Here is a 14,275-nt window from a genome sequence, read left to right as displayed (position 1 = left end):
AGCTTTTGTTATGTTGTGAACACACTTAAGACAAAAAAAATGGCCATTATGTGACGTGATATGTTACAGGGCAAAACCAGGCTGGATCCAGTCATATACATTAAACATCAGTCAGCAAAAAGTATTGCTATTTAAGTGTTCTGATCTTTGCAATAATTATGCATCCCACTCAAAGGTCAAATGTACATTGTGCTCAAACCATCAACAGGCTTTTAAATCCTATTTACGTGTCTTTTTGAGACTTTTTTCTCTCGTTAACAGCTCTGAATGGGTATACTGTTTGCAGATACGTCCTTGTGGATTCTTGCAGTGCAATACTTAAAATAGGCACTCTTCATTTGGATGTCTAGACATTGAATGTTAGCAGATGATTCGACTGCGAGAGCATCACAAGGCAGCTCCAATGCTCTTCTCATTGAACCTGCGAGTGATAAAACTACACCAAACAGGAACAGGAACTCTGGCTGATTGTTCCTTTCACTGGTCTGCAATTCAAGCTCTGAACAAACAACTTAGGACAGGTCAGGTCAGGAGCTAAACCTGCAACTTGTTACTCTGTAGGAAATTGCAGCATACCAAATGGTCCAACTGTCTGGCCAGAATGCAAGGGCATTCTTTAAATTTCGATCACTCACTTTAGCAAGCGATTTGATGTTTTGGATTTGAGGTCTGTGCAGAAGATTCTAGGATTATGATAGGTCTTTACCATTAAGTTGTTTTATCCTGTGTTCCTGATGGCTATTGAGTGAGCTGACTGGACCCAAGAGGGTCACAGTATTATGCAAATATAAAATAGTTTGCATAGTCCTGTTCCTGTGTAGCATTTAATGGTTCCTCAATAGGGACCATGACAAAAAATATATAGATTGTCTTCATATTTAGTTTGCAATCTTGGCCGAATCATTGAAAACGCCAGAAGTGCTGGTCGTTGGGCAGGTGAAGGTATGCAACAGAACAACCAGCCTTTTACAGATGTTGTAATGCGAGGCTAGACAGTCAAATCTATGTTACAATTTGACTAAGGACAAATAACTTTTATGAAGTATACAAAGTGCAAGATCCCAAGTACTCACTCAGAATAAAGCCACTGGATTCCACAGTTTTGAACAAAAATAACTTTACTGTACAAAATTACACCAATATTACATTTGACAATACAACATAGTACAAGTAGAATAGTACGAGTATTCTAACATCCAGAATTGACGTGAGGTAAATATGGGTAACAAACTATAGTCAGAGCACATGAAATCACACATCAAGGCAGATCCCATTAATTTTTTCAGCAATCGTGCAGATGTTTGTAACACTGTGGTCATGAAATCTTATTAACACTTTATAAGGGGTTCCAATTATTCAATTCCAAAGATATGGGATGAAGCTCCCTCAAAATCTACTCAATCATGAACTATCACAATGATTGCTCACATCCTGACAGTTCATGTTTCTTTTATGGGATGATGCTCATTGGATTCTGGAAACAGCACTCCAGTAACTACCCACAGGCTCAACTCTAACTTTTTCTCAGAACAGCTAAGTTCACCAAGCTGTTACTTCCCCTAGATTTATCTGAGTTCTAATGCTGCTCAGGTGCACTAATACTGCTGTGCAGGCTTCTTTCGCTGCACTCTCTCCTGTGCTGAACCATTAATGACTCACAGGCTTATTCTCGGTCCCCCTGGCTTCCATGACATTTTCTCAGTCTTGGCTCCAACACTTAGCTGCACCTACCGGCTCCCAGCAGTCACTTTCTCAGCAGTACAGACAACAGCTGCACATTTTCTGCATGGAATTTATTCCTTTTCATATATCTCTCTCTCTCTCTCAGTCCAGCTAACCCTCTTAAATAAATGGCTCTTCAGTGACCTTTGACTTGTTTTAGGTGATATAATGAAAACCGCATAACAAGCCCTGCATCCATTGTGTGGCAAAATTGAAAATAACTAATACCAGAACATCAAGTTCCATGAATGTTTCAATTTTCACAGAATATTAGCTTACACTGTAAAAATAAATAGGAGGTTAAAAAAAAGTAGAGTTCATCACTTGGATTAAACAATAAAAGAAACCTGTGAATCCCACATTGTGGCAAATACCTCAACAAACTCCCAGTTGAAGAGAAACTTGTAATTGTGAGAAGGGACAGAGAGGCTATGGAAAAATAAATATATCCTCAAAATGTGGAATGATTAAAATTAAATTAGAACTACAGCAGCTTTACCAGCTAAAAGAGCTAAATGAACAGCAAAAATCATGTCAAACGACGATTTTGATCACAAGTAAAGGATTAGTTACTTACTTGAAGTACAATTCATCATTCCTTTCACAAGGGAATGGTAATAATGGAAGTTGCGATGTTTGTAATTCATCTGTATGCGATGTTGAAAGTGTGATGTGGCCTTGTTGACAAAATAGGAACAGATGAAAACTCCGATCACAATTCCAATGATAAAGTTGATAAAAGAGCTCACAGACCTTGGAACTGTCATGGTGTTCTGAGAAAAGCAAAAACAAATTACCACCCAGTTTGAGAAAAACAATGAATCATGCCACAGTCACCTTGACAGAGGTATTTACCTCAGCAGTTCACATTTTAAATGACCTGCTCAATGATATTTGCAAGTTTAAATGTTTGTTTTTTAAATGACATGCCTCAATATACAGCAGTGGTTCATAATTGAGAGTGCAGTGATAGTGGTTAGGAGTGATATAAAAAATGACTTCCTGTACTTTCCAGTCAGATTAAATTCAATCTCCATTAAATACAAACTTTTGTGATATTTACCCATGTTAAACTGATACCTGGATAGTGCAAAGTCAGCAGACCAATTAAACTGAGGGGATCTGGCTCGTAACAAAAGAATTCATGTGCATATTTGCACAAACACAGTTGTCTTTCAATATTAAGACAGAGTCAATGACAGCAGTAGGTCACTGTTAAGATTAGAAGCATTAAAATATCTATGTATTGAACCATTTGATATCACACTAGTGTAAGACTATAAAGTAACAAATGCAAACCCCAAATTATACCATCTTCTGGAAATACTGTCACAGCTCTTGGTTTGAGTGCGAACAGGCATTTAATCAGCTTGCATTGATATACATTAAATACTTTTTTGCTATAAAACATGAAGATTTGCAGAACTCGTACATTAATGTCCGGGCTGTCTGAGTTGGATCATTCAGCATCCTCTTAGCAAATAAAGACAATTATACCCTGAGTCATAAAATGTCACACCAAGCAAAAGAACTGTGCATCAGGTTATGCTTTGTTTGTGACCCTTGACAGTAAGGGTTAGAAGGTTAATTGACCTTAGAGCGAACCACAGAAAAGGCTAATCATGGGGCTGACACATTTTACAGCAGAGTACACAGGACGCCAATCATGAGAAAATGCCTTAGCTACTTCTTTGCACTTGTAGGGCTGGCAAAGCTTATTATAAAAATTCTAATGTTGCTTAGCTAACTAACACACACCAGAAATTTATTAAAGTTATGAGGTTAAAACGTGAAACTTTCTGCTACCACTAAAGCTGTGATTTGTTCCTTGCATGACTTCACTCCTGTTTCAGTGCATCTGCTAATGAGACCCTCGTTCATCCACTTGTTACTTCCAGATGAAACTTTATAGTTGAACAATTGATGGGGAGGGGTGGTTCTTGGCTTTTGCAGTTAGTTGACATCCGTTTCCGTTGTTCCTTTTGGTGGTTGGCTGTCAGCACTCAGATCGGGACTATGCAACGCACTCTGGCTGGTCTCCTACCAACTGTCGTAAGCCCAAAGTATTCCAAAACTCTGCTACCTATTTTGACTTGCAGACAGTCCAATTTTGCTATCATCTCTGGGCTCCCTGATGTGCATTGTGTCATGACAACAGATCACAACACCAAAATACTCTTGACATTTTTAAAAAATTAGGTCGAGAATATGGACTTTTAAAAAAAAAAGGGACTGCAGGTGTAAACTGCTCTCTGGTAAGGTCTGGATAGGAGGCACAGAATGCTGCCCTTGCACAGTGTCAATGAAATTTCAGCCAGAGAGAGATGCAAAACGGGAAGAGATAATAACGATGTCAACCTTCTCTGCAGAAAGCCATCTCTTACAGTTATTGAGATAACAAGGTGTCAAGCTGGATGAGTTCATCAGGCCAAGCGGCATCAGAGGAGCAGGAAAGTTGACATTCAGGGTCTAGATTCTCCTCCAGAATATCTCTCTTATAGATATTGTTTTGTGATTTGCCTTTCCAGCAATGTGAAAAAAGGGTTAAAAAGCAAATATAACCCTGATCTGTGCATGCTAGTGAGAGAAGATGCACTAGTGAATGGAGGGATTTGTGTACACTATTTGGGTTTGTGTGCAGGTGTGCTGTGACGATACACAGTAACCAAATACTATGCACCCCTGAATTGCAAGTAATTGCTTTCTTTCACTGAGTGCTGGGAGCTATCTAGTCAGTCAATTGGACGTAGGTCAAGGAGGATTCTCCCGATCTGAGTGCTGACAGCCAACCTCCAAAGGAAACAACAGAAACAGATGTCAACTAACTGCAAAAGCCAAGAAACCCCACATCAATTTTTCAACTGTAATTTTTTTTAAATCTACTGATCAGAAACTTGTACATACATTTTAAAACTCTTTTTAGAGCATTACTTACTCTGAATCTGTGACTCTATGTTACATCATTCTTTTTGCACTTAGTATTACATAAACATAAGTCTTTTATTGACTCAAGAATGCCTGGTTTAATTAGCTTGTTAGTGAGTTTTGAGAAGATTTGAAGCTCAGGTTGAGGTTCTGAGGGTCTTAATTAGCTTGATTTAAACAGATTCATTTGATCTGGGAGAAAAGTATTTATAAGGAATGAATCCACTATAAATTGGACTTGTTGTGACCAAACAAGCAGATGGGTGAATAAAGAAGGGAGGCAGCTGATCCCCTTTCACCCAGGAGTTTAAAGACTTAGGGTGGCTATCCAGAACTGTAACAATTTGGGGAAACTTGCCTGAGGTCTAACCATAATAACTGGTTTGTGGTCAAACAACAAGGGAGGTGATAGCATGGTGGTAATGTCAATGGGCTTGTAATTCAGGTAAGTTTTGAATTCAATAAACTTCTGAAATAATTAAAAAAACATAATAGCAACTTTTATTGCTCATCAAAAAGCCCATCTTGTTTACTAATGTTGTTTAAAGAAGGAAATCCATTGTCCTTACTAGGTCTGACCTTCATATGAATCCAGACTGATAAGAATGTAAAATAACAAGGTGTAGAGGAGCAGGAATGCTGATGCTTTGGGCCTAGACACTTCTTCAGAAATGGGGGTGGGGAAGGGGATTTTGAAATAAATAAATGGGGGATGCGGATAAGATAGATTAGAAAGAAGACAGGTAGAGAGGAGACACACAGGTCAAAGAGGTGGGGTGAAGCCAGTAAAGGTGTGTTTAGTTGGGGAGTTAGGGAGGGGATAGGTCAGTTCAGGGAAGAAAGACAGGTCAAGGGGGTGGGATGAGGCTAGTAGGTAGGAGATGGGGTGGGGCTTGTGTTGGGAAGAAGGACAGGTTCGGGAGGTGGGGACAAGCTGGGCTGGTTTTGGGATTTGGTTGAGGGAGGGGAGATTTTTGAAGCTTGTGAAGTCCACACTGATACCATTGGGCTGCAGGGTTACCAAGCAAAATATGATGTGCTGTTCCTGAAACCTTTGGGTGGCATTGTTGTGGCACTGCAGAAAGCAAAGGATGGACACGTCATCTAAGGAGGGGGAGGGGGAGTTGAAATGGTTTGCTACTGGGAAGTGCAGTTGTTTATTGTGAATCGAGCGTAAGTGTTCTGCAAAGTGGTCCCCAAGTCTCCACTTGCTTTCCCCAATGTAGAGAAGGCCACAACTTTATAAAGCGGATGCAGTATACCACACTGGTAGATGTGCAGGTGAACATCTGCTTGTTATGGAAAGTCTTCTTGGGGTGTAGGATGGGTGTGAAAGGGGAGGTATGGGGGCAGGTGTAGCACTTCCTGCAGTGGCAGGGGAAAGTGCCAGGTGTGATGGAGTTGGAGGGGAGTGTGGAGCAGACAAATGAGTCACGGAGAGAGTGGTCCCTCTGGAAAGCAGATAAGGGTGGGGAGGGGAAAAATGTCTTTGGTGGTGGAGTTGGATTACAGATGGCGGAAGTGTTGGAGGATGATGCGTTGGATCCAGATGTTGGTGAGATGGTACGTGAGGATGAGGGGGGATTCTGTTTTATTACTGTGGAGAGGGAGTATGAGGGATGAGATGTGGGAGACACGGTCGAGGGCGCGCTCGACCACTGAGGGGACAAGTTGCAGCGAATGTAGTTGACACTTAACCACATCTCCTGTAATCTCCTCCAGCTTCTTTCCACTCTGAGATATCAGTGCTCTTTTACTTCTGGCTACTCCCAAATGTTCAATTTTAGCCTACAACCTTCAGTTGCCTTGGCTGTGAGCTAGTCAATACCCTCCAAATTTTTGCACTACCTTGCTGTCCCCCTTCCAGACACTGGTTGAAATTTACATTCATCTAATAAATTTCCTATGTGCATTGATTTTTTAAAAAATGCTTGAATGGAGTACTTTGAGGCATTTAATTAGGATAAAGGCACTACATATAAAGTGACTTTGAGACTCTTTGTTTCCTGCTTTCTAAGAAGTCTTTCACATCCACCGGATGTGCGCACTCTGTCTCTTTTGTTCACCTGATCTTTATTGAATAACCTCCTTAGCCAGCTTTCTCTTAATTGTAGCATTGTGCCAGTTTGTTTACTTTTGGGCGAGAAAACCACGATAATGAGAAGTGTCCTTGGTGTTTAGAGAGGAATATCACTTAGTTTTGTGTTAATGAACTTTATCTGAATTCTTGCTGAAATCTTAAATCACCACATAAAAGATGTTAATAAATGATACATGTTCAGTAAGTAAAACATTCTTTTTGAAAGACAACTTCTACAACCAGAGATATTTCTGATGAAGGGTCTAGGCCTGAAACGTCAGCTCTTGCGCTCCTGAGATGCTGCTTGGCCTGCTGTGTTCATCCAGCTTCACACTTTATTATCCACACTTTGTTAACTTCTTTAACCATATCTCTGCCAAACTTTCAATATGCAATTCCATTAATTGATTAGCAAACAAAACATTGGATAAACAGCCTGTATTGTATGGTGCAATAAAGTTGAGCAGCATCAGTTCACTGCTCAGACTGCTTTAATCCTTCGTTTCTGCTTCAAAATTCCTGTTATATTAATATTTACTGCTGAGATGAGTATACTGTATATCTCAATGTAAATATCCTTAAGTATGTGTTTTACAGAAGGAATATGAATTTATACAATGTTGCAGTTGTGCTTTAGTCATTTGCATACTATGAAGCACTCCTCGCCCCATCATTCTTGTAATGTAGAAAACAGACAATTTGCAGAGAGCAAACTTCCACAAACAGCAACGTGACCAGACTGAGTTGTTGGCTGAGGAATTAATATTGGCCCTTTGCTTTTCTTTTAAAAAGTAGAAATATTTCTACCCCATAGCCTTGGTCTTATTTGAAAAATAAGATTTCTCAGGATTGTACTGGAGTGTCAGCCTAGATTTTTGGGTTTACTTGAAAAGAAGGGAACAGTACCAAAGTAGAACCTGGGTTGTAAAATAATCTGAAATACCAAGGAAATGAACAGTCTACTTGAAAGCAACTGTCTTCTTTCCCTTTCAAGTGTAGATGCATCTTCTGAATTTTCAGGTTTTAAACACTCATCCCTTCTGTTTTATCAACGCTTACAAGAGCTTTAGCAATGGATATATATATAAAATGAGTAGCCTCGGGAGTGGGTGAAGGTGGATTCCCTCTTTGTCTTCACTGAATGAAATAGGGCACATTCATCTCCGTTGAAGAGCAACCTATTAAAAATAACTTTAGCTCCAGACATGTATTCTCTCTTCTCTCCCTTCCTCAAATTAATTCCGTTGTGCTCGTAAATAGGATTTCCTTCAGCTGCCGAACACCCCACTGATCACTTCCCTTTCGCCCGTCCTGGTCCATTAACAACCAATAGACCAAGAACAAAAGTGCTTGAATAGCCCATTGTTAAAAGGTGAGTATTGCCTGAAGTGTCGTTTTATTTAACGGCTGAAAGTTCTTCCCACAGAAGACTGGGGAACAAACCGCCAGTCAGTATATTTCTATATTCTGTGACATAGAAGGGGATTGGCAGACATGGGTCAGAATAACTAGAATTAGTGGCTGAAGGGAAAAAACCCAAACAACAGCTGTTGAGCGTTAACAAGGATAGAAAATGAGGTCTAAATAAACACCTTACGCCACATATACAACATCATTATCTCCTTGCAAAGTTCTCTCATTTGTTTAAAGCCACGTGGTTATCTTCCCCCCCACCCCCCGGAATACAAGCTTATTCTCATGCGAATTTACAAAAAGCTTAATTTTTTTCCGGTATTAATCTGAGCGGTTTGGTCAGCACTCACCTTTTAAACAATGGGCTAGTCAGACATTGACTGATCCTCACTGCAGTTCTGGGGACCGATTGGCAACTATTGCCACTCCCGAGTTAATTGCGTGGTCTCTGGCCACAAATACACACATTTCCGCGAAGGGACAGTTTTCCCCACTCGTAGCCCGCTCTCCTTATTCCAGTTACTGGTATAAACGTTCACTTGTTTTCTTTGCGTTTACACACTTGGGCCCTAGTCTCTTTCTTGACTGGTTTCCGAGCTCAAAGGCGGCACAACTTGTAACATTACAGCATCCAGCCATTGCAACGTACAGGAAATTAGGGATCAACGCAGAATTTATTTAATCTTTAATCAATTTACGCAAGCACTCAATGGTACTTGAGTCACCTATTCCTTATCTTTTGTTACCGGGGTGAGTCAGCTCCAGGGGATTTAAACGGTCGATTATTCTTTGGGTAAAACAGGGGATTAGAGGACGAAATTGACGAGAGGAAGGAGACGTGGACTGATGCAGTTCGTATTTATAATGTATATATTTGTAGCGGGGAAAAAAAGCTTAAACCACAAGTTTGGACTATCTTCGATACTTACAGTTATGGATTTGTGGAGAGAAGTTTTTAAACCACAAAGTTGGACCATCTTCGGTTCTGCTTTATGCACAGGTGTTGAGAGTTAGAACGTTAGTGTAAGAACCTAGAATGCACTTTTTCTTCCATTAAAAATACTACACGTTCCTTGGATCTGTGGGTGGGTGACAAGCAGATCAGTAAAAGTAGCCATGCAAGTTAATGACTAAATTGTTTTATTTCTAAATAAGTAAAACGAAAAAAAAATTAAACATGTCAGAAAACATTCGGGGTACTCGCATGCAGTTTTGGTCTCAATGTATAGATAAAATTGCGGTGTAGGGTGTAACAGAAGGCTGTTTAGAATGATACACGAACTAAGAGGTTATAATTGATCTGGAAGGGCTGGCCAGGTGATTTTTTTTCTGGAAAATTTTTGATTATGTTTTTAAGATTGAGATGGTTTGATCAGGTTGCTGCAGAAATGATGTTAGAGACCAGAATTAGGGGTCATAAATATAACTAGTCACTAATAGGAAATTAAGGAGAAATATCTCTACCCAGAGAGTTTTAACAGTGAAAAGCACTTCCATAATGAATAGTTGAGGTGAACAGCATTAAGGCACAAAAAGGGAAGCTAGATAAACACACGGGGGGAAAAACAGTTTAAGTTGAAAGGGTTGATGAGAAAGTGCAAGAAGACTATAAAGAACTAAAACAGCAACATGGTCCTGTTGGGCTAAATGGCGTATTTCTATGCTCTAAATGATTTGTATATATTAATTTGTTCAAATATGAATGCTTGATTTGTTCAAACATGCCCATTTGTTGAATGAGATTTCATAGGATAGGCATAGATATACAAACAATTAGCGTCTTTTCACGTGTTACCCTCGCGCCCCCCCCCCCCCCCCCATATTCATTTCATGGGTATTTTTGTAGAAGATAATGATGGAATTGAAAAATATTCAAATTACTCCGAAGAGTCACCTAGTGTGCAGAAACTGCAACTTCATCAGGATAGCTGATGTGGCAAAATTGAAGAGCAAGATAATAGGCACTTCATTATAAGTAACTGAAATATTTATCATCTAAAATATGTAATGAAATGAAACTTACAGTTGAATTAAAACTGTAAAGTTTTTTTTGGATCTTAATATATTAGATAACATGAATATATAACTTTTTAAAAAAAAACTTTACTGTAGTTGGTTCTATTTCAGATAGAAGCAGGTCATTTAGCAGACCCAACACCCCCCTCCACTAAAGCATACAGAACCATTCAGTAAGATTATGTGTGATCCCAAATTAATCCACTCCCCTTTACTCTAGCTCCTTAATACCCTTGGTTAGCAAAAATCTGTTCTATTTTAAAATTGAGCCAGCATATACTACACTGTTTTTGTGAAGTTAACAGCCTTCTTGAATAGCCTAACTCTGATACTAATAATATTACCCATTATTTTCACCTTCCCAGTAGCATAGTTTTTCATGTATTGAATCAATTCCTTTCAAAAATCTAAATGGCCTCAAATCCTTTAATATTTCAAGGGGTATTCCAATGTATATTTAAAAATAACAAAACATCCTCCACAATATAAACTGGCCCTCCAGAATCTAAGGTTAATGTTTTGTTAGCCAGTTCAATTTTTTGTTTTATTTCATCATTTCACTTTAGTGATCTGTGTCTATGGACCTCAATATCTTTTTGGAACTTTATTGTTCTCAGTGCCTCAACATTGATCATTCTTTAAAATCTTAAAACAGACGACCTCACACTTACATGAAATGAGGAGATCAATTTCATTGCATTTAATCTGTCAATGTTACTTTGCAATTTTATGCATCTGACTCAACAACTGCTGTGTCACCAATCCATGTATTGTTGATTTGGCTGCAACTCTATTTTCGCTATTTATTAATAAATACGGTGAATAGTTGAGGTCCTAGCTTAAAATTTCAATCATTAAGTATATTCAAGGATGAGATAGACAGTTAGATTTTTAATCACCAAGGGAAACAAAGGGTAATGGGGAATAGGCTGGAAAGTGAGGTTGAGGATTGTTAGTTAAGCCAAGTAGTCCATTGAATGGCAGAAAATATTCAATGTGCTGAATGACCTACTTCTGTTTGTATGTCTTATGGTCTTATCCTTGTAGGAAATTGCTAGTAATTTCCTTCCAATTCAAAAATGCAACCATTATTCCTACTTCCTGTTTACTGCTGTTGAAACTAATCTCCCAGTCAGGTAAACATTTGGTCTTCAAGTCAAGGCTTTAATTTTGTGTCTCAGTTTCTTCTGCAGAACTGTGTCCAATGCTTTCTGCAAGTCCATGTAAACTACACCATTGGTTGCTGCTTTTGTAACTTTCTCAGGAAGTTCTATCAGGTTCATTCAACCTCAACTAGCATTCACATTTCCATGGGCTGGATTTTACATATTTCCACTGGACGTGATTTAGTGGAGGCTAGGGCATCCAAAATAGATTGGATGGCTGGTCCAATGCTTTCCCATTCACTCTTAGCTGACCCCATAATACACTAGGTGGGTGGATTCCAAAAGCCACTGCCCACTTACGCTATTTAAATAAATACTTAATTTCTGAACAAATCTGTTCACCTGAATAATACACTGCACATGCCATAATATGGCTGACATGGGCAGGCAGCTCGTTTACAAAAATATTTAGAGGAAAGAAGAAAAGAAAACACTGCTTTGGAAGGGGGAACATCAGGTGAGTTCTGAAGAGAGTAACCATTTCCCCTTCCTTCCTTTCTGCTACCTCTTTTGGTGGAGGGATGTCACATGGAAAGGAGCTCAGAGGAAAAGGTTGGGTGTGGTTTTCAGAGGTCTTCCCAACTCTCCATCAAAGCCCCCAGCTGCACCCAGATTGGAGCAATGGAACCATTCCCCTATCCCAGAGAGTAGCCAACTTTTCTTACCTCCCAGGGAGGTGGTGGGTTGAGGCCCTTCAGTGATTGTAAATTGAGTATTTAGGAGCCTTTATTGTAGCAGTTCAGGGAGGTTGACCATGGACCTTTCTGGTCATAACTTAATTGCTGAGGTGGTGGTGGGTGCAGGTATGTCTAGGGTGCCAAGGAGCTGGATTATTTGTCCCTTTTGCCATCTATCTCACTATGTCTGGGGAAGGAGAATTCTGCACGTACATGATGATTCTTCTAGAAGTGAAGGCAACACGTAATTACATCTGAAGAGGATCACCGTCTCTTTCATGGTAGGCTTGTAATTTCTTTCGTTAGTTGCTTGATAGGTTCAACATAGACAAGTTGAAATAAAAAAAGTCTTGCAAAAAGAGGACTTTAGTTAGCTGTGAGGCTTTTTAAAGTTGAATTTCCAGGAAATTGGAACAGGCAGGGGGTAGGAGAGGATGTTGCAGTCCTTTTCCAATTTTCAAAGTACTACTGTTCACATTGACGACTTAGATGATGTTCAACTAGATTGATGCATTCTGAAGGAGCTGTCTTTTGCAGAATGGCTTCTACTGTTATTTTAAAAGCAGATGACAAAATGTCTTCCTCATCATGTGACTTCCACAAGCGCAAGGGATGAGGAAATTGAACATATCGCCAAGCTTGCAGATGACACAAAAATCATTGGAAAGGTAGAGCTGAAGGGGTGACGATAACAGTGTCTGCAAAACGATGGATATAAGTAAGTTAAGCAACTGAGCAAAATCTTAGCAGATGGAAAATTATATGGGGAAAATGTAAGTTATGCATTTTGGCAGGATGAATAGGGAATCTGAATATTACTTACGTGGAGAAAGACTGCAGAAAGCTACAGAAAAGAGGGACTCGGGAGTCCTCATGCATGAATTAGAAAAAGCAAGCATCCAAGTTCAGTGGATTATAGGGAAGGCAAATGGAATGTTAGCCTTTATTTCAAAGCAAATGGAATGTAAATGTAGTGAGTTCTTGTTAAAGCTGTACAGGGCACTAGTCAGACAATAGCTGGAGTACAATGAACTGTTTTGGGCCTCTTGGCTAAGCGAAGATATACTGGTATTGGTGGTAGTCCTGAATGGTTCACTAGGCTGATACCAGATATAGAGGGACCATGTTGTGAGGAGAGGTTGACCTTGTACTTATCGGAATTTAAATGAATGAGAGATGAGCTTATTGAAACATACAAGATTCTTGGGGGACTAGACAAGTTAGATGCAGGAAGGTTGTTTCTCTTCATAGGAGACTGTAGAATAAGAGGCCATATTCTCAGAACATGGGGTTGCACACTTAAGACTGAGATGACGAAAAATTTCTTCTGAGGGTACTGAATCTGTGCAATTCTTTCCAGCAGAGGACAGTCAAAGCCTGGGTCATTAAGACAGATTTTTGATCAGTCAGGGAAAAAGGTAGGAAAGTGGAGTGAAGTGTTATCAAATCAGCCAAGATTTCATTGAATGGCAGTGCAGACTCAATTGGCTGACTTCTGCTCCTGCACATAATGGCCCTTTTCCAAATATGGTCGACAATTGAGTCAATAATATATCTTTTGTGTATTTCACACCTAGACCCAACCTATCTTCAGCTGCCTCAACAGTAACCCTCCCTTCATCACAAGGTCAAAAGTACAAATATTCATCAATTGCACAATTTTTAGCACTAGTTGTGACTCCTCAGATACTGAAACAGACTGTCGCCAAATACAGCAAAACCTGGATAATATCCAGGCTTAGGCTGACAAATGGCAAGTAACATTCACGTCACTGAGTGTTCAGGTCCATTGTACCCTGAAAGTGGTAATGCCGGTCGATAGTGTCAAGAAGGCAGAGGGCATGCTTTCATTCATCGGACAGGGTAAAAAGTTGGCAGGTCATGTTACAGTTGTATAGGAGTTTGGTTTGACCACATGTGGAGTACTGCATACAGTTCTGGTTGCCACATTACTAAAAGGATGTGGATGCTTTGGAGAGGGTACAGAGGAGGTTCACCAGGATGTTGCCTGGTATGGAGGGTGCTAGCTATGAAGAGAGGTTGAGTAGATTAGGACTATTTACATTAGAAAGACGGAGGATGAGGGAGGACCTGATTTGAGGTCTACAAAATCATGCGGTGTAGACTGGGTGGATAGCAAGAAGCTTTTTCCCCAGAGTGGGGGACTCAATTACTAGGGGTCACGATTTCAAGGTGAGAGAAGAAAAGTTTCAGGGAGATATGTGTGGAAAGTTCTTTATGCAGAGGGTGGGAGTGCCTGGAAAGTGTTGCCAGTG

At 39.8% G+C, this 14,275-nt stretch overlaps 1 protein-coding gene across 2 annotated transcripts in view; it reads right to left on the bottom strand.

Moving 5' to 3' along the window:
- Positions 1-8,772, bottom strand: part of LOC125466350 (glycoprotein-N-acetylgalactosamine 3-beta-galactosyltransferase 1-like) — a 103,938-nt gene extending 95,166 nt beyond the window's left edge. For both annotated transcript variants that reach the window (XM_048560744.2, XM_048560743.2), the window contains exons 1-2: positions 8,491-8,772; positions 2,300-2,495 (exon numbers count right to left, since the gene is read on the bottom strand). In XM_048560744.2, the coding sequence (XP_048416701.2) occupies positions 2,300-2,489 (190 nt within the window). In that variant the 5' untranslated portion in view covers positions 2,490-2,495; positions 8,491-8,772. The remainder of the gene's footprint in view (positions 1-2,299; positions 2,496-8,490) is intronic.
- Positions 8,773-14,275: the final 5,503 nt, after the last annotated feature.

The sequence above is a fragment of the Stegostoma tigrinum genome, chromosome 31 (assembly GCF_030684315.1).
Source record: "Stegostoma tigrinum isolate sSteTig4 chromosome 31, sSteTig4.hap1, whole genome shotgun sequence".
Classification (NCBI taxonomy): domain Eukaryota; kingdom Metazoa; phylum Chordata; class Chondrichthyes; order Orectolobiformes; family Stegostomatidae; genus Stegostoma; species Stegostoma tigrinum.
The sequence above is the reverse complement of the archived record's forward strand: the minus strand, read 5'-3'. Positions and strand labels throughout refer to the sequence as shown.